General features: G+C 44.1%; 1 protein-coding gene across 2 annotated transcripts in view; it reads left to right on the forward strand.

Annotated features, from left to right (window-relative positions):
- CDC37L1 (cell division cycle 37 like 1) overlaps positions 1-20,626 on the forward strand; it is a 684,318-nt gene that overhangs the window by 140,797 nt on the left and 522,895 nt on the right. For both annotated transcript variants that reach the window (XM_044061102.1, XM_044061103.1), the window contains exon 3: positions 18,026-18,119. In XM_044061102.1, the coding sequence (XP_043917037.1) occupies positions 18,026-18,119 (94 nt within the window). The remainder of the gene's footprint in view (positions 1-18,025; positions 18,120-20,626) is intronic.

Genomic DNA, 20,626 nt, shown 5'->3' on the forward strand with positions numbered 1-20,626 from the left:
CAGTGGGACAATGACCTCCTTTTTTCTGGATGAAAAGCCCTTAGTGATGAGGTGTGCCACATAGAAGGATTTCCTGACTGTTGTGGTGATGTGGTTATCGAAGGTGAGACCACTGTCCACCTGTGTCCCTAAGTCTCTTATCAAACTTTCGGTGTTTAGTGTACTGCCACCTGTATGGTAATTCACGGATACATGTTTTTTCCCAAAGGGGATAACTATACATTTCTTGGCATTGAGCTTGAGCCCATGAAACAAAAAAGACCACAGTGAAAAACTTCTCAAAAGCCGACTTCACACTTATAAAAACTAGTGTGGTCTCCTTTAAGGCCCCTGAGCCAGTGGTAAACATTACTTAAACCGCTGAATCACTTACAAATGCCTTCTACCAGCACCTACAGGACTGCATGGATCAGGCAATCCCAAACAAAACTAAGACTCTTTGTACCAAAGGCAAGCGTCCAGTCTGGTGGACCCCAGCCATAAACAAGCTCTACAACAAAAGGAGGAAGCTACTACAAGATAGAGCAAAATCCTTGAAAGGTAAGACACCTTTGATCATTATAAGTAAAAAACTAAGAGCTCTCATAAAATCATCCAAGGCAAATTTTGAGAGAAAAATCGCCAAGGATTCAAAAGACAATCATAAGGCCTTCTTTAGCTATGTTAGAAACCTAGGAGGAAACTCACAGATATGCTCAGAATTAGTTCAAAATGATGTGAAGATTACTGAACCTACACACATTGCCAACATACTGGCTGACAGGTTCAGTGCAAACTCCCCCTCCCCAAAGGAGAGATATCTATACCAGAGGATTGTAGCCCCCAAACATCTCCAACGCCCAGGTGAGAACTGCTCTCCAAAGCAAAAACACAGCATCCATGGGACCGGATGGTGTCCCCGGCTGTGTGCTCCATGAACTCAATGAGAATTAAACCCGCAGTTAGGACAGTTGTTTAATCTTAGCCTCACCTCAGGATACGTCCAAGGAGTGCGCACGCGACTGTGGTCCCACTTCACAAGGCGGTGCCTCCACCGACCCTGGAAATTACCGTCCCATTAGCTTGACAAGCCTTATCTGCAAAGCCATGGAGAGGATCATAATGGAACTCATAAATAAAGACATAGGGAACTTGCAGACTTTGGATCCAACCCAGTTTGGCTTTGTCAAAGGCAGATCATGCCTTTTAAACTTGGTTGACTTTTTCGAGACAGTCACCAAGGCCATTGATGAGGGAAAGGCAGTCCATACAGCCTACCTTGACCTGGCAAAGGCCTTGACACAATACCCACTCAGGTATCATCAAAAAACTCATCAGCTTGAATGTAAACCCATACATCACAAGATGGGTTGCAAACTGGCTAAGTGACAGAACCCACAGGGTCAGAGTTGCTGGAGCCATGTCAAAGCCTGTCACAAGTGGTGTCCCACAGGGCTCAGTCCTGTGTCCACTCTTGTTCGGCATCTACTTTTCCGAAGTACAAGCAAACACAGGAGGGTTATGGCTGACAAAGTTTGCAGATGACTGCAAACTGAGCCATAGTCGAAAACACATCTGACACAGATATCCTTCAGAAGGGCCTCACAGAAACGGATAACTGGTGCCAGAGCCATGGCCTAAAGTTAAATGCCAAGAAATGCATAGTCATACCCTTCGGGAAAAACAAGGTTACCCCTAGCTACCATATAGGTGGCAATCCACTGAGCACAGAAGAAGTCATCAGGGATCTGGGGACCCAGGTTGACAGTAGCCTTCGTTTGACACTCATGTTGCTAAAGTAGTTAGGAAAACCTTCTACATTGCCCACCTGATCATGAAGGGATTCACATCTAGATCAAGGGAGGTCATCGCCCCTGTACTCATCACTCATTAGACCTATGATTGAGTACAATGCCCCATTCGAATGTATCTGACCAGACACCTGCAGCAGCTGGAAAGGCCCCAAAAGTTCCTCACCAAAAGGATAAAGGGTCTCAAAAATATGTCTTATGCTGCCCGACTGAAAGAACTCCAGCTCTATTCAGTCTCATACCGCTTGCTCAGAGGTGACCTGTGCCTGACATATAAGGCCATGTCAAACCCTGATTTGATGAATATGCTTCACCTCAAAAATCTAGATCCCTCAGAACCACAAGGGCGGGAGACTTAAACCTTGACACGGTTATTAATAGAACATGCTGGAGGGACAGATTCATCACCCAGAGACTCCCTATGCTGTGGAACAAAATCCCGGTACATGTGAGGCAGAGCACCTCGCTGGCCTTGTTCAAGAGGAATCTTGACCAATGGATGGGGGATCGCAGATATACCCCAGGGATTACTTCAGTGTCACTGCTTGACAGAGGCACAGCAAAATAATAGGCATAGTTTTATTCAAACTAAAGGGGTGGCGAAAGCCAAATAACTATGGGCTAGGCTTATAAATGCCCTTGGGCAGATAGCCTAGTATGAACCTATGGCTCTGGCACCAAGCATCTGATGTTCTTCATCTCACATTGCTGCAGTCCTTACACTTGGGTAGTCCGCTGTCCTCGGTCGGCCCGAATATCAAAGTATAAGGCTGACGTCGGTCAAGGCGCATTTGACTGACATCAGGACGTCAGGGTACAAATGCGCATGACCGACGTCATATCCTCAGTCTTTTTTGCCGCATGGTCCGATGCAGAAGCAGCGTTGCAAGTGCCGTTCGGCGTTCTGAAATTTTTCGAATTCGGAGTTTCAGACCGAGTCAAAGTTGGCTAAGTACGCCGTTGGGGAATATTTTAGTTTTTTCTTGCCTCAGTGGTTTACCGGATGTCAGAAAAAGTGAATAACTGTATTTCTTGTGGGAAACAGATACCGCATAGAGATTATCATACTTTGTGTATTCCTTGTTTAGGGCCTGAGCACGACGTTGTTGGGTGTCGCTCTTGTGCTAGATTCAATAAGCGCACTATAAAGAGAAGGTTAGATTGTGCCAGGTTAGTCTTCGGGAAGCGGTGCAATTATAAAATGCCATCGGATGCTCCGACGCCCGCTTCTTCGAAGAAGTGCAAGGACAAAGCAGCTAAGCCTAGGCTAGAAGAACCGTCCGTACCGGACGCCGGTTCTTTAGAGGTGTCGGTGGAGCCGGTGGTTCCGCCGGAGGTTTCTTTGGAGTCCCATGGAGAGACTTTGTTATTGCAGGATGTGGCCTCTCAGGAGGCAGGTCAGGCTGAAGGGGCTTCTCAGGTTACTGTACTCCCCTCCCTTCCTAGGGTGGTTAGGCCCTCTCCTTCTGTTTCCAAGGCTTCTCCCAGAGGCAGGCCAGGTTTAGCTTCAGTTGGTGTCACCCCTAGTTCTTCAGGAACTGTGCCCAAGAAGCATATGCTTAAAATGGCAGAAGATTTGATTACCTTGATTAGAGGTTCTTTGCCCCCTCCTGATAAGAGACCTAGGGTGGAACCTGAGCTAGGGAGTTTTGAGCAGGCTTTGGATGTTTCAGAGTCTTCGGCTGAAGACTTGCAGGAGTATTCTCCTTATTCTGATTCTGATGTGGATGATTCTACTCCTTCTGCTTCTCCTCCTGAGGATTTTTTTTTTTTCAGAGACTCTGCATTCCATGAGGGAGCATTTTAAGTGGGAAGGTCAGGACTTCTCTGATTCCAGGAAAAGGCTTAGGGAATTTTTGTTTTTACCCCAGCATAGGCCTTTGGCTATTCCTCCTGTTCTGGATGTGGTGGAAGATGTTTTTGCAGAGGCTTCTCTTAATCCTGATTCTTTGCCTCCTGCTCCTGTTAAACCGGATAGGTATTACAGGGTGCCTGAAGCTCATAAGTATCTTTTTAAGAGTCCTAGGGCAGACCCAGAAACTGTTAGTCAGGGGCCTAAAGGTGTTAAGGCTTCTGTTGTCAAAAATCCGGTTCCTCCAGATAAAGAGGCCAGGGCTTTGGATAGATGGGGAAAGAAAGTTTATACTTCTTCCACCCTAGCTATGAGGGCTTTGAATTGCCAGTTTCACATGTTGAAATACCAAAACTATCTCCTTTCACAATTGAAGTCTAAGGTAGATGCTCTGGCGGAAGGTATTGAGTGTAAAGAGTTACAAGATTTAGTACATGTTTCTGAACAGGTGGGTAAGCATTCTTTGCAATGTGGTTTTGATGCTGTACAGGCCTCGTCTAGGGTGGCTGCCACTGGGTCAGTTCTTCGCAGGCACGCCTGGCTGAGGGATCAGAATTTATCTGACCATGTTAAGACAAGGATTTTAGATGCTCCTTTACAATCTGATGTGTTGTTTGGTTCTCCTGTTGAGGCAGTCTTAAAGAAAATGGAAGACAAGGCTAAGTCTATGCAGACTGTTAAAGATTTTGCAGGTTCAGCCTCCAAGTTTAGTAGAAATTGGCCTACCAAGGGGTGGACGTATCCTTCTTATGATTCCCAGTCTAGGGGTAGGTCTAGACGTGGTAGGGGCAGAGCTCAGGGCTCTTTCAGGCCTAGAACAGGGAGTTCACCTGCACAGTCTTCGGTGAGGGCAGGGGTCAGTCCTTTCGTAAACAGACCCAATGACCTACCTTTTCAGCTGCCGGAGCCTTCTCGTCTGGCAGCACCTTTGGGAGGAAGGTTGGCACTTTTCAAGGAAAATTGGAGTTTGATTACCCAAGACAGATGGGTATTGGATATCATACACCACGGTTACAGGTTTTATTTCCATACCTTGCCTCCTTTCAAAGGCATGCCAGACGTTCCTCCTCAACAAAGAATAGAGGCTCACAAACAAATTTCTCTGTTACTTCAAATAGGGGCCATACAGCCAGTCCCTATGCCAGAAGTGGGCCTAGGATTTTATTCTCGCCTGTTCCTAGTACCAAAGAAAGGGAACACGTGGAGACCAATTTTGGATTTATCTACCCTCAACACTTATCTGGACATTCCCAAGTTCAAAATGTTGACGTTACAACAGCTTTTACCTCTGCTGGGCAAAGATCATTGGATGGTAACTTTGGATCTCAAGGAGGCTTACCTTCATGTTCCTATCAGACTGAGTTGCAGGAAGTATCTGCGTTTTCGAGCTGGGACTTCTCATTATCAGTTCTCTGCATTGCCCTTTGGCTTATCTACTGCCCAGAGTGTTCACGAAAGTTCTGGCTCCAGTGATAGCTTTCCTCAGGCTAAAAGGAATACAGATCTATCCTTATTTGGACGATTGCCTGATTCTGGCTCAAGGAAGGGACGAGCTTCTTCATCATTTGGAATATGTGATAGCAGTGCTAAGATGCCTGGGGTATTCTGTGAACGAAATAAAGTCCAGTCTAGTACCCTCTCAGGACATGTGCTTTCTGGGTGTAAGACTGAATACAGCATCCCAGATGGCCTTTTTGACCCCGGACAAACAAAAGAATCTTTCCCTTTACTTTCATCAATTGTCTCATCAGTCCAGGCTGACTGCAAGGACAGTCCTTCAAGCCTTGGGGTTCATGGCATCTTGTATTGTGGTGCTTCCCAATGCCAAACTGCATATGAGGAAGTTACAATGGTATCTCAAAAATGTATGGACACAGCACTGCCAGGATCTGGACACTGTTATTCAAATAATACCTTGCATTCAAAAGGAATTGTAGTGGGCTCAGGAATGTCACCTAAACAAGGGACTCTCTGTGACCCGGCCAGAGGCGAGTCAGATTCTAACGACAGATGCCTCAGACAAAGCTTGGGGAGCTCATCTGAATGGAAAGTGGATACAAGACAAGTGGCCTGCCAGACTACAACATCTACATATCAACTTGAAGGAGATGTTAGCAGTCCAGTTTGCATTAATAGCTTTCAAGGATTTACTTCTTCCAGGGCAGGTGTTGATTCTAACAGACAACACAACTGTCATGTGGTACATCAACAAGCAAGGGGGAACACATTCTTATCCTCTATGCAGGCAAGCAATGATTTTGTGGGAGACTGCTCTCAGTTTACAGCTAAATCTTCAGGCAAGGTTTCTGCCGGGAGCACAGAACTCCTTAGCAGATGTGTTGAGCAGGCAATTATGGATCCCCACGAGTGGAAATTGGATCCTCATGTATTTCAGAAATTGACAGTGTCATGGGGAACTCCAGACATAGATCTGTTCGCTTCTCCACTAAACCACCAGCTGCCAAAGTTTGCACAAAAGGTTTCATCCCACAGCTTGGAAAGTGGATGCTCTTTCTTTCAATTGGAGCAATCTTCATGTGTATGCCTTTCCACCTCTGCCTCTCCTCCCAAAGGTACTACTAAAGGCCAGACAGGACAAGCCAAGGATGATTTTGATAGCTCCAGATTGGCCTCGACAGCATTGGTACCCATTACTGAGAAGCCTGGTACGGGAGCCTCCATGGCCTTTGCCTTGATTCCACACCTGTTGTCTCAGGAGGACAGTCATTTGCTCAATGTCAAGCTTCACTCTCTTCACCTGACAGCCTGGCATATTCTGTTTTGAACCATAGTGGGTCTCAACTTCCACAGCAAGTTTTGAATGTTATTTTGGAAGCTAGAAGGCCTAGTACAAGGAAAGTGTACGCAGATAAATGGAAGAGATTTTTATTTTGGAGTGCAGCAAAGGATTTTGATGTTTCTGAGCCTAATTTAAGTGTGGCTCTTCAATATCTTACTGAATTACTGGACAAAGGTTTGTCCTTCTCTTCTATTAAGATTCATGCTGCAGCAATTTCGGCTCACTATGATTGTGACCCTCCATTGTTTTCTCATCCTTTGTTCAAGCAATTTCTTAGAGGGGCAAAGAATATAAGACCCCCACGTAGAGCTCCTACTCCTGCTTGGGATCTCAATTTTGTGTTGGAGAAACTCACTCTACAACCTTTTGAGCCTGCAGCTACTACCGAGTTGAAATATTTATCATGGAAGACTGCTTTTTTGTTGGCCATTACCTTTGCAAGAAGGGTTTCTGAGTTGCAGGCCCTTATGGCGGTTGAGCCTTTCTTAATTTTCCATAAGGATAGGGTATCTTTACGTACTAATCCTTCCTTTATGCCTAAAGTGGTTTCTAGTGTGGCTTTAAACCAAACTATTCATTTGCCTACTTTTTATGCAAATCCCCAAAATAAAGGGGAAAAGATTTTGCACACTTTAGATGTACACAGGCAGTTGCGATATTATTTGGACAGAACTAAAGGGTTCAGGCAGTCTCAGCAGTTATTTGTTTCTTTTGCTTTGAGATCTCAGGGCAAGCCTGTGTCAAAACAAACTATTTCTAAGTGGATTGGGTTTTGCATTGCTTTCTGTTATTCCCATCATGGCAAGGAGATTCCAGCTGGGATTAGGCCTCATTCCACTAGGGCTACTGCCACTTGACAGCTTTTTGAGGGGGGTGGCAACTAAAGATATTTTGGAGGCAGCTACTTGGAGTTCAGTGCATACTTTCTCTAGGCATTATCACCTTCCACTTTATTCTAAATCTAGGGCTGGTTTTGCCACTGCTATTTTGCAGGGCATTTTGGCAGCTCCTGCTTCCTTATAGTTTTGCCATCCTCCCTTACCTCTGCTTTGGGATTCTACCCAAGTGTAAGGACTGCAGCAATGTGAGATGAAGAACATAGTACAGTTTTGTACCTACCATAAATGTAGATGTTCGAAGATCCACATTGCTGCAGTCCAATTTACCCTCCCACCTTCCCGTCTGTAGTTAGAGGCGGTTGTGTGGCTTGGGTTGTCAATATGGTGTATATTGTATATATTGTACATATTTTTAGTGCAAGGGTGGTTGGTTGGTTGTTTGCTGTCTTTTGGTTTTGACCTTTCTTTTTAGGGTCTTCTGACATCTGGGGCAAGAAAAGACTGAGGATATGACGTCGGTCATGCGCATTTGTACCCTGACGTCCTGATGTCATTCAAATGCGCCTTGACCGACGTCAGCCTTATACTTTGATATTCGGGCCGACCGAGGACAGTGGACTACCCAAGTGTAAGGACTGCAGCAATGTGGATCTTCGAACATCTACATTTATGGTAGGTACAAAACTGTACTTTTCTGTAAGGCTCTTTTGTAGAGTATCCACATCATTTGGGGATTCAGTAATGGCTCTCAGTTTGCAGTCATCATTTGTTTTGACTTAAGGCGAGTTTAAGTTCACTACTTCTACTACCATTGTCTGATCTGATTAACATACAGTGATTAACTAGAAATATATGGACTGAAAATCTTCCACACAGAGAAGTTTCTTACACTGTTTTGTGCTTTATTTATTCAGCGCACTATCCATCGTCTGCATATTTTTGCTCCTAAATGTTTCAGTTCTAGGTTTAATTATCCAGAAATGTCGTCGATTAGCCATCAGACTACCGGGATTTCAGAAAAAAGCAAAGATAAAGACAGAGACAGGCTGCTGAAGTCCAAAACTGCCGATGACTCTTCTCCTAAGCCAATCGCCAGTTCGCCGGTACTCAGTGAGGCGCTTTTGCAGCCCCTGATACCCGCTACTTCTGATTCTCAGGCCTCTACTGAGACCCATTCAGACTCTGGTATGCAGCAAGATGCTTCAACTATGGAACCCGTGGATGTCGTTACCTTGGATGGGTCCAGAGGCGCTGTGAAGGCACTGGCTTCTGAGGGTGTATTTCAGGTCTACAGATTTGCATATTAAACCAATGCCTCCTTTGTCATTTAGGCCTAAATCTCAAACCATGCCTAAAAAACCAACGCCCAGGATGCATGCTCAAGCCTCTATGCCTAAAAAACAAATAAGAATGGCTGAAGATCTTATAACTCTAATCAGGGGAAGCCAACCTCCCCCTTCTAAGAGACCTAGGACTGAAGTTGTTTATGAATTTTCTGACCAGGATTCTGATTTTTCTGATTCTTCTGATGATTTGCCCTTATGAGGATTCTGATTCAGAGGACTCTATTCCCTCTGCTTCCCCTCCAGAGGATTTTTCCTTTGGTGAAACCTTACATACTCTGAGGGAGCATTTCCACTGGGAAAGTCAGGATTTTTCTGATTCTAAAAAGAGGCTTAGGTATTTCTTACTTCTGCCTCAGCGTAGGCCTTTAGCTAGTCCTCCCGTGCTAGACGTTGTTGATGATGCTTTTTCGGAATCTTGTTTGGCCACTGATTCTTTGCCTCCTGCTCCCAGAAAACCTGACCAATATTACAGGGTTCCTGATTCACACAAGTTCCTTTTTAAAAATCCTATTGCGGATCCAGAAGCTATTTCACAGGGACCCAAGGGCATTAAGGCTTCTACTGCTAAAAATCCTCCTCCCTCTGATAGAGACTCCAGGGCGCTGGATAGATGGGGTAAGAAGGTTTACACTTCTGCAACCTTGGACGTTAGGTCAGTTTCATATGTTAAAGTATCAGCAACATGTTATTGGATTGCTTAAACAGAAAATGATGTTGATTCCTGACTGTGTGGAAAATAAAGAATTACAGGATTTAATGCATTCTGCTGAACAGGTTGGAAAACATATTTTGCAATGTGGATTTGATTCATTAGAGGCCTCTTGCAGGGCTGCTATTACTGGGTCTGTGCTCAGAAGGCATGCTTGGCTTAAGGAGCAATCTTTGCCTGATCATGTTAAAGCTAAATTGTTGGATGCTCCCTTAAATCAGGACCACCTGTTTGGCAACAAGGCTGAGGAAGTTCTTAAAAAGATGGAAGATAAAGCTAAATCTATGCAAACTGTTAAAGATTTCTTACAAGTTCAGCCTCCTAGATTTAGTAGGCACTGGCCCTCTAAGAGTTGGTCCTTTCCAGCCCCTTCCAGGTCTTCTCAAGCCAAACCCAGACACAGCAGAAACCCCAGGTTTCAGTCCCAGGGGACGCACAAGACTAAGCAGTTGGGGGGGGGGGGGTTCCGCACCCAAATCAGGAGGTAGTAAGACTCCCCACTATGGAAAACTGTCTCAATGACTTGCTTTTAAAACTTCCAAGCACTTTCCAACTGAATGCTCCTTTAGGCGGAAAGATTGGTCTTCAGGCCAAAAACTGGGAACTCATTACCCAGGACAAATGGGTTTTAAATAGTGTTGCAAGGATACAGACTTCACTTCCACACCTTACCAACACCAAGCGGGTGGCCAGACACACCCAAATCAGTGGGCAGAGGCCCAAAATCAAGTTCTCTCTCGTGAGCATGGGGGCTATTCAGTTGGTATCAGAAGAGGAAAAGGGACAAGGTTTCTATTAGAGATTTTTTCTGGTACCCAGAAAAGGCAATACATGGTGTCCTATCCTGGACCTTTCTACTCTAAATACCTTTCTGGTGATTCCAAAATTCAAGATGCTGACTCTTCACCAGCTGCTTCCTATGCTAGGCAAAGATGCATGGTTGGCAACACTAGACTTGAAAGAAGCATACCTGTACATCCCTAGCAGGGAGTCTTGCAGAAGATTCCTACGCTTCAAAGCAGGCTACATGCACTATCAGTTCTTTGCACTGCCCTTTGGCTTATCTACTTTGCCCATGGTATTCACAAAGTGCCTACCTCCAGTCATTGCATTCTGCAGGCAAAGAAATATTCAAATATATCCATACCTGGACGATTGTCTAATTCAGGCAGAAAGCCAGGGCATACTTTTGAATCATCTGGACTTTGTTCAAAGGGTACTGACTTGTCTGGGGTACACCATAAACAAAAAGAAATCACACCTGGTACCCTGTCAACAAATTATATTCCTGGGAGCAAGCTTGAATACAACTTCCCAGATGGCTTTCCTCATGCCAGAGAAACAGACTCATTTGACAACCTACTTCAAACAAGTGGCCACAAAAACCCAGTTATCTGCAAGGCAAATACTGCAAGCCTTGGGGTTCATGGCCTCCTGCATTCTTCTAATTCCATATGCAAGGCTGCATATGAGGAGACTACAATGGTATCTCAAAAGCCTATGGTGTCAGCATTCACAGAATCTAGAAGCTATGATTCCTATCATACCTTGCCTACGCCTAGAGTTCCCCCTGCTGCCCATAACCTCAACAACAGATGCATCAGACTATGCATGGGAGGCTCACCTGGCAGGGAGGTGCATTCAGGGCAAATGGAACTCAAGTCAAATACACCTACACATAAATCAAAAGGAAATGTTTGCTGTACAGAATGTTCTGACAGCCTTCAAGGACCACATTCTTCCAGGACAACTAATGGTAAAGATGGGCAATACCATGGTCATGTGGTACATAAACAAGCAGCGGGGTACACACTCTTACCCCTCTGCAGACTAGCCATGGCATTGTGGAATACAGCCTTGAGCTAACCATGTGAGTCTACAAGCTCAGTTCATGCCAGGAAAGCTAAATACACTGGCAGATGAACTAAGCAGAAACCTCATGGACCCACATTAGTGGAAACTGGAACCAATGATTTTCAAAATGTTGACAAGCAAATGGGGGAGCCCAGATATAGACCTGTTTGCCTCCCCCCAGAACCATCAATTGGACAAATTTTGCACAAGGATTCCCCGCAAATGGGGGAGCCCAGATATAGACCTGTTTGCCTCCCCCCAGAACCATCAATTGGACAAATTTTGCACAAGGATTACCCGCAAATTGGCTTGGAAAGTGGATGTTCTATCCTTCAACTGGAAAAACCTATCAGTTTATGCCATTCCTCCTCTGCGTCTGCTCTCCAAGGTTACTACTAAAGATCAAACCGGACAAGCCAAGGACGATTTTAATTGCACCAGACTGGCCACACCAACACTGGTACCCCCTCCTGCGCAGTGTGTCACGCTTGGCCCCATGGCACCTGCCTCAAACACCTTCTCTGTTGTCTCAGCAGGAGAACCAGATTCTGCACCCTCAGCTGCAAACCCTGAACCTAGCAGCCTGGCTAATTACCTAATTTCTCCTTTACCGCCCCTCAGTAAATCAGTGATGGATATCATTTGAGGCTAGGAGGCCTAGTACTAGAAGATCTTATGCTGCAAAATGGAAAAGATTTTGTACCTGAAACCAATCTCAAGGGATGAGCGCAGCAGTGCCCAATTTACCTCAGATTGTACAGTATTTGACTGAGATGCTTCATAAGGGCTTGTCTTTTTCCACCATCAAAATTCATGCCTCTGCCATTTCAGCTCATTGTAGCACAGAACCTCCTCTCTTCTCTCACCCACTGCTCAAGCAGTTCCTCAGAGGGGCCAAAAATTTAAGGCCACGTAGGAGAGCTCCATCTCCAGCATATCTGGCACTGAGAAGGATGTCAACACAATCACTACACCTCAACCACTACCACACCTATACAACACACACTCACATATGTGGAGGTCCTCAACAAAAACATACCCAAACAAAGGAGACCTCCGAGGTAAAAACTTCCGAGGCAAATACACATGCGATCTCCACAGCCCTCCACACCACATACCACTCGTAGTTCACACACCTCTGTCTCACAACCAGTAAGGCTTAATCATAAACCAAATATATTAGTTATAGGTAACTCTGTTGTGAGACACACAGATGTGCCTTTCACCAGGATGGATAAGGAGAAAGTCATGGTTAGTTGTCTGTCAGGGGCCAGACTCCGCTACTCCGCTATATCACACACCCACTCAAGTCTCAACAATAGGTACTGTTGTGACTCTGTCATAGTCCATGTTGGCGTGAATGACTTGAGACATACATCCCTGGACTATATGAAGAGAGACATGATTGAACTCACTGAATATGTGTCCCAGGCAGGTATGTCCCTAGCCTTAAGCAGCATTCTGCCGTCACCCAGAATGATGCCTGAATGTAAACAGACAATGATTGACTTTAACAATTGACTTAGTTTCTGGTGTCATTCCATTTGTATCCAGTACCTGACAGCCTGGGAAGATATGATCGATAGACCACGATGCTTTGCCAGAGATGGCCTGCATCTTTCTCACCTGGGCTTCAGGATTCTGGCAAAGGCTCTTGCCTCCCCTATAGTGCCTTTTTTAGGAAAAGTGATGAGGTTAAAACCACCAACATAAAAATTTCAACAAAACACAAATTAAAGGTCATGCTGGTAAACACTAGGAGTTAACTCATTACATCTGAGTGACGCTTCCAAGTGCATCTGCAGTTACCTCCTACTGCTCCTCTAGGCATCAAATATTACTTGTTCATACTTGCATTAATAATTCCAAAACCATGCTTCACGTAAGGTATCAGAATATTTTATCTTGAAGCATACATGATGGCTAACACAATTATATTGATATTTGACCTCTGTCAGTGAGTATTTGTTAGAATTTTAAGGTGATAACTTCATTTTTAAAGGCTCAGGCCACACCCACTAGGAGTTAAAGGTACACACTCAAAAGAGTTGTACCGGAGGGAATGACACGCACTCATTGCAAATATTCCTAACCCTTAAAAATGCTGACATTGGTCACAGAAACCTGGTTCAAAGCTGTGGAGAGCACCCAGCCTTGCCTGGTTTCTCATCCTATCATACATTCAGATCCCAAACTGTTGGTGTTAAAGCTAAAGGAGGTGGAGTTTCAATATATATTAAAGACGTACACACCTCCAGGCTGGTCAAACAGTATGATGCACAGGAGACCCTCCAGGTGCAGTTAACTGTTGACAAGACCCCTATACAAATAATAGCTATCTACTGGCCCCTATACAAATAATAGCTAGCTACTGGCCCCTGGCCCCTATACAAATAATAGCTAGCTACTGGCCCCTAAGTCTGACCCAAGATGCCCAAACTGCCTATCTAGACCTCTTCGAATCTATCAATATTCAACCCTTTACCCTGATCCTGGGTGACTTTAACTACCCAACCATAGACTGGAAGAACTGCTCTTGCCAGAACACAAATACCCAGAGATTCCTCAATTTTTGTCAGTGGAAATGCTTTGGAACAGCTAGTCGATACCCCCACAAGAGGTGATAATATCTTGGACTTTGTACTAACCAACATGGGTAACCACTGCAGCATCCCTGCTGTATCATCCTCCCTTGTAAGATCTGACCATAAAGCTGTCACGTTTGAAGTCATCTCCCCTGACCCATCTCAAGCTAGGGTCAATCAAAAAAAACTTCTCCAGAGCTGATTAAAGGCTCCTGAAGGATGGTATTAACAGCTTCACAGCCCCTTCCCCCTCCCTAGGAACTGGCACCAGTATCCAAAACTATACCAAATTAATATACGAACATTTATATAGATGCATGGAATCAAGAATATCTGACAGGACTAAATCATCCTCCACAAGGAAGAGTAATCCTGTCTCGTGGACATCTGCAGTAAATAAACTCTATAACAGAAGAAAAACTTGCTGACCAGGACCAAGGAGGAGCAGGTGCCCAATTGTAAGCAATCTCCTTAGCCTAAACAAGCAAATAAGAGCACTAGTGAAATCCTCCAAAGCAAACTTAGTTCAAATTGGCCACATCTACTAAAGACAATCATAAGGCCTTCTTCACATATGTCGGTAATCTCAAAGGTAGCACCCAGATCTGTTCAGAACTGATGGTCAAGGACACCACATGTACAAATGCTGTAGATATAGCAAACTTGCTGGCTGACAGATTCAGCGAAAATTTCACCCCTCTGTCCCCCCAACAGTAAATCAGGACATTCCCAGTACCTGCCCCCTTCCCCTTATGTCTAGGGATCAGGTTGTCACTGCTGTCTCAAAGACAAAAAATACAGCCTCCATGGGACCTGATAACATCCCAGGCTGCATCCTATGTGAACTCAGGAAGGAACCTGCAGCACCATTAGGCAACCTATTCAACCAAAGCCTGAGTACCGGCTTTGTCCCAGCTGAGTGGAGGACAGCAACGGTCATCCCTTTACACAAAGGTGAAGTATCCACTGATCCAGGAAACTATAGACACATAAGCCTAACTAGCTTGATCTGCAAGGCCATGGAATGGATTATCATGGACCTCATAAACAAGGACCTTGGCAACCTCCAAACATTCGATCCCACACAGTTTGGTTTCATCAAGGGGAAGTCATGACTGTTAAATTTGGTCAACTTTTTGAGACTGTCAACAAAGCCATAGATGAGGGAAAGACTCTGCACACTGCCTACCTTGACCTGGCCAAAGCCTTCAACACTATTCCCCACTCGGGCATAATAGAAATACTCTCTCAACTAGGCATCCATCCGTATGTTACCAGATGGGTTGCCAACTGGCTCACTGATAGAACCCACCTAGTCAAAATAGGGGAAGCCACCTCTAGCAGTAAACCCATATCGAGTGGTGTACCCCAGGGTTCGGGCTTGGGGCCTCTTGTTATTTTGGGATATACTTTTCTGAGGTACAGGCCAAAACCAGTGGGCTATGGCTGACCAAGTTTGCAGATGACTGCAAGTTGGAAGCTGTCATCAATTCCCCTAGTGACGTGGATATCCTCCCAGAGGGTCTCACCCATACAAACGACTAGTGCCAGAAGCATGGCCTCAAGCTGAATACAAAAAAAGGCATCATCATCCCCTTTGGGGGGAGAGAAATGTCCCACAAATTATCACATTAATAACAACATTCTAAGCAGGCAGTCAGTCGTGAGGGATTTGGGCACCTAAATTGATAGCAGCCTGACTTTTGACCACTATGTTGCTTTCATTGTATGGAAAGCTTTCCACATACCCCACCTCATAAATAAGGATATCTCATCCAGGGACAAGAAGGTCATAACATCCTTGTATTCTTCCCTTATAAGGCCCATTATTGATAGAGTACAACGGCCCATTCAGCATGTACCTTGCAAACCACATACAGCAGCTGGAGAGACCACAGAGATTCATCACAAGGAGAATCCAGGGCCTCCAAAATCTACCATACATAGATGGGCTAAAAGCCCTATGCCTCTACTCTGTTTTATACAGACTCCTCAGAGGTGACCTCTGTGTGGCATACAAGGCAATCTCGGACCCCACCTTGATGGGACTGCTGCATATCCGCAAGTCAAGCTCCACTTGAGTAACCTGCACACGCGGCCTCAACCTGGTCTGTGACATGCATAGGACTTGCTAACGTGACAGATTTGTGTCCCAGAGACTCCCCCATTTATGGAATAAACTCCCTCTCCACGTCAAGCAGAGTACCTCTTTACCCCTTTTTAAGCGCAATCTGGATAACTGGATGGGAAATAGAAAATACATCCCTGGGATTCCACCTGTGTCCCTGCTGGACAGTGGCATCGGGTGCTGATTTGTCTATGCATGGGCTAAACTGTTGGCTAGGCTTATAAGGGCCTCGGGGCCAATAGCCTAGTAACCTCCTATGATCCTACAAGTTTTTCAAATTATTAATGTGACTATGAATAAGCAATGTTGGATATCTAAAGGTGTCAGTATGTTGTAACTAGAGAAACACCTGGAGGCTTCACTAGGATTTAATGAGCTAATGTATGTTTTTTAATTGTGAAATATACAATTTTACTTTATTTATTCATTTTTCAGGTATACGCGTTGCGTAGTTTTTATTACATTATTAATTTTTTTAACTTGCTGCCTGTAGTAACTGATGTAGTTAATGGTGACGGTAAGATGTTTCATCATATGATCACTGCTGCAGTAGCCTTAGCTGTATGGGTTATATCCTGCACAAGTTGTAACACATGGCCAACTCCTTAAGCTTAAGGGCATCTTCCACACCCCAGACCATTGACAGCTCAAGTAGAGGTGTAGAAAATTATTGGTCTGGGCTTCAAGTCCTTCAGAGCTTTTATGCCAACTGTAAGAGGGAAGCTAGAGCCCTGAAAGAGGATAATATAAGGTAAATCAAATTAAATGTCAACCCCCTGGCAACAAAACCATACCAAAAAAGGGATGGGGGGGGGGAGCAGCTAGTGTAGCAGTGATAATGTGAACACCTACTGCTATTTCACAACTTCGAATGTTCTAATATCGACCCCTATTCACCGAACACTGAAAACATTGAACATGCAGAACATCAATTTTTTTCCTAGGGAAAAAAATCTGCTGTTCCAAAACACACACACACACACACACACACACACACACACACACACACACACACACACCAAACAAACAGCAATCCACACACATACACCTAAAATCTTGCATCTAACCCTACACTAAACTGTACATACACCACTATCTATCCACATACCTTAACCAAACCCTAACCCTAAGGTCCGTCACTATTGCACACTCACCTCACCCGTGCCCTAACCTTAACTCACCTAATCCACGCCCAATCACACACTTACACCCGACCCATAACTTTCCACCACAGTGCTGAAAATAGCGAAGCGACAGGAATGGACAACCAAATTCTTTCCCTAGGAAAAAATTTGGTTTTCTGTAGTTTCGCTATTTTCAGAGTTCGCTGAATAGGGGTCGATATTAGAACATTCGAAGTTCTGAAACTTCGATGTTCTAATATAGACCCTGCTGTTTTAAGTTTACTTATACAACTGTACTTATGCATGTTGGAACTTCTTTTGAGAGAGATGGACTTGTGATGTTTTTCCGTGGTCTACTTATCCTTTATTAAAACCCATTGTACTGTAGATGTTGTGCTTGTGTATTGCTTAGATAGAAATTGATTGTAATATTGTCCCCTTCCCCTTAAGTCCCAATGAAAAAAGGAAATAGGATGTGTGTGTTATGTACATGGCATTGCTTTTTGTTCCTAGTTTCCCTGGATGTATAATCTGAGTTTTTTTGTCTTGTCCTTTTAGCCTTTTTAGTGTATTACTAGTAATGGACTATCATCTTCTTGTAATATCACTGTCTTTCTTTAAAATCTGAGTAAGGTAGACTGACATTTTATAGTATAGTCCTTTATGGAGCGTTTATTGGCTTGAACGTTCCTGCAGCTGATTGGAGGCCTTTACAGAGCTGAAAGATGGCACCTGTTATCTCTCATTACTTTACTTTAAAGTTGGTTAAGTGACTAGTTGCTTTGGCTGAGATGGTACCTAACTGCATGTAAAATGTTAGGGCTAGGTCTGAAACTCAACAAATCTGTAAGAAAAAAAATTGCATTTGGCTTTCTTTTATTTGTTTTCCTGTAGTACTGCTGTCATCTTTGATTAATTTTCTTTTGTCACTTTATCAGACCACATATATTTTGGAAGACTTGTTTGACACATTATAAATTCCTGTATGTTTTTGGTAGAGCGTCATCAACACTATCAAACGAGGAAGTGTAGAAGATGAGGATGGAAACAAAACATTTATTCAGAAGTACGAACAACAGATACAGCATTTTGGTATGTTGATATATTTTAAATGTATACATTTATGGCTACACATAAAGCTGTACAAAAAGGATGTGAAGTAGTATTTTGTAAACAAGCAGGCTTTCACAAGTGATAGGCTTGACAGGTTAAACAAATTAACAAAGAAATAGTCTTGGGTGCATTATATGGTTAAAATGGCTTGCTAATAAAGTATTCAAATGAAGACCGAATGAATCAAACCTTGAGGTTCATGGTGTGGCTTAACGGCTTGAAGCCTACATTCTCTAAGATATACTGTCAGCTATCTTGGCCATGTGCCCTTAAACATGCAAATGTTTGTGTGCCACAGTAGACGCTGCTTTTCAGTTTTTAAGCTACAGGATGTTCGTTTCAAATTATATTGTTTAGAAGTACTTGTTAGTGCCACAAAATGTAGTTTGGAAAAATATATAATGTTCTTCGTGTTTCACTGTTGCAGTCATTACACTTGGGTTATCCTGCTGGCAGGCTACCCTAAGTTGGCCTGAATTCCAAAGTCTAGGTCCGGCATCTGTTGCTGTCTCCTCTTCCCTGACGTCAGAGTGCCAGGGGTATAAAAGGTGCATCCGACGCCATTTTCTTCAGTCTTTCTTGTCGCGCGGTGCCCGAAGCATAAGCAATTTGCAAGTGTCGGGTGGCCGACTCCTGATTTTCATGTTCGAATTTCAGATCCGAAGTCTTCTTCAGAAGCTAAGTACCCCGTTGGGGAAACTTTTTTCTTGCTCCAGACCGATGTCAGAAAAAGTTAATAATTGTATTTCTTGTGGGAAGCAAATAACTCATAAGGACTTTCATTCGTACTGTATTCCTTGCCTAGGCCCTGACCACGACATTGTTGTCGGTTTTGTGCTAGATTTAACCAATGCACTATTAAGTGTCAGTACGATTTTGCATTACACTATTTTGGCAGAAGATTTAATTATACGATGTCATCGGATAGCCATCCGACTACCGGAATTCACAAGAAACGCAAAGAAAAGGACAAGCATCCGAGGTCCAAAAACGAGGCTTCTTCTAAGCCAGTCGCCGGTTCTCAGTGAGGCACCTTTGCAGCCCCTGACGCCCGCTACTTTAGACCCACAAGCCGCTACAGACTCACACGTGGAGTCGACTAGGTCGCTGGAAGCTCAGAGTATTGGACCTTCAGAGACTATTCCCTCAGATGGGTCCGCTGAGCAGGCATCGGCTTCTGAGGGTGTTTTCAGACCTACTCAATTATACATTAAAATGACTTCAGCTTCAAAGGCAAAGACTAAAGCACCTTTAAAGGCAAAGAAACTAGTACAACAGCCTCATGGACAGGCCTCCATGACCACAAAACAGATGCTCAAAATGGCCGAAGACCTAATTACTTTCATCAGGGGTTCCCATCCCCCACCTGATAAAAGGCTTAGGCAAGAGACAGAATATGAATCTTCAGATCAGGTTTCCATTTCATCTGATTCCTCTTCTGATCAGGAATACTCTCTTCCTCCCTATGAGGTTTCTGATGCTGAAGAATCTATCCCTTCAGCCTCTCCTCTTGAGGATTACTCTTTTGGGGAAACCTTGCATACCATGAGGGAGCATTTTCACTGGGAGAGCCAAGATTTTTCAGAATCTAAGAAAAAGCTCAGAGACTTCCTTTTACTACCACAACACAGGCTCCTAGCTATTTCACCTGTGTTAGACGTTGTTGATGTATTTTCAGAGTCCAGTCTGACCCCTGACTCCTTATCTCCAGCTCCTGTTAAGCCGGATAGGTACTACAGGGTTCCTGACTCATAAATTCCTTTTCAAAAACCCTGCTGCTGACCCAGAAACAATCTCTCAGGGTCCCAGAGGGGTCAAGGCTTCCGCTGCAAAAAACCCTACCCCCTCAGACAGGGATTCTAGGGCATTGGACAGATGGTGGGAAAAAAGATTTACACTTCTGCTACCTTGGCTATAAGAGCTTTAAATTGTCAGTTTCATATGCTCAAATATCGGCAATATATCATGTCACTGACAGAAAATGTTGATAAATTCTGAATGTGCAGAAAACAAAGAAATGCAGGATTTATTGCATGCAGCTGAACAAGTTGGAAAACATACTTTGCAATGTGGTTTTGATTCTTTGGAGACCTCCTGCAGGGCCTCTGTTATGGGTTCTATCATCAGGAGGCATGCTTGGTTAAAGGAGCAAAATCTGCCTGATCATGTCAAAGCAAAATTATTAGATGCTCCATTACAGCATGATACCTTGTTTGGTGTTAAAGCAGCAGAGGTGTTAAAGAAAATGGAGGACAAAGCTAAATCTGTGCAAACAGTTAAGGATTTCTTACAGGTACAGCCACCTAGATTTAGCAGACACTGGCCTACAAATAATTGGTCCTTTCCAGTGTCAGACAGACCACAAAGGGGCAGATACAGATGCCCAATAGGCAGATCCCAGCCCCAAGGTTCATACAGGTCTAAACAATGGGGTGCTTCTACCTCCAAAAGTTGAGAAGACAAATCACAGCCGTATAGGAAACAGT

The sequence above is a fragment of the Protopterus annectens genome, chromosome 2.part0, assembly GCF_019279795.1.
Source record: "Protopterus annectens isolate FY-2018-M chromosome 2.part0, PAN1.0, whole genome shotgun sequence".
NCBI lineage: Eukaryota > Metazoa > Chordata > Ceratodontiformes > Protopteridae > Protopterus > Protopterus annectens.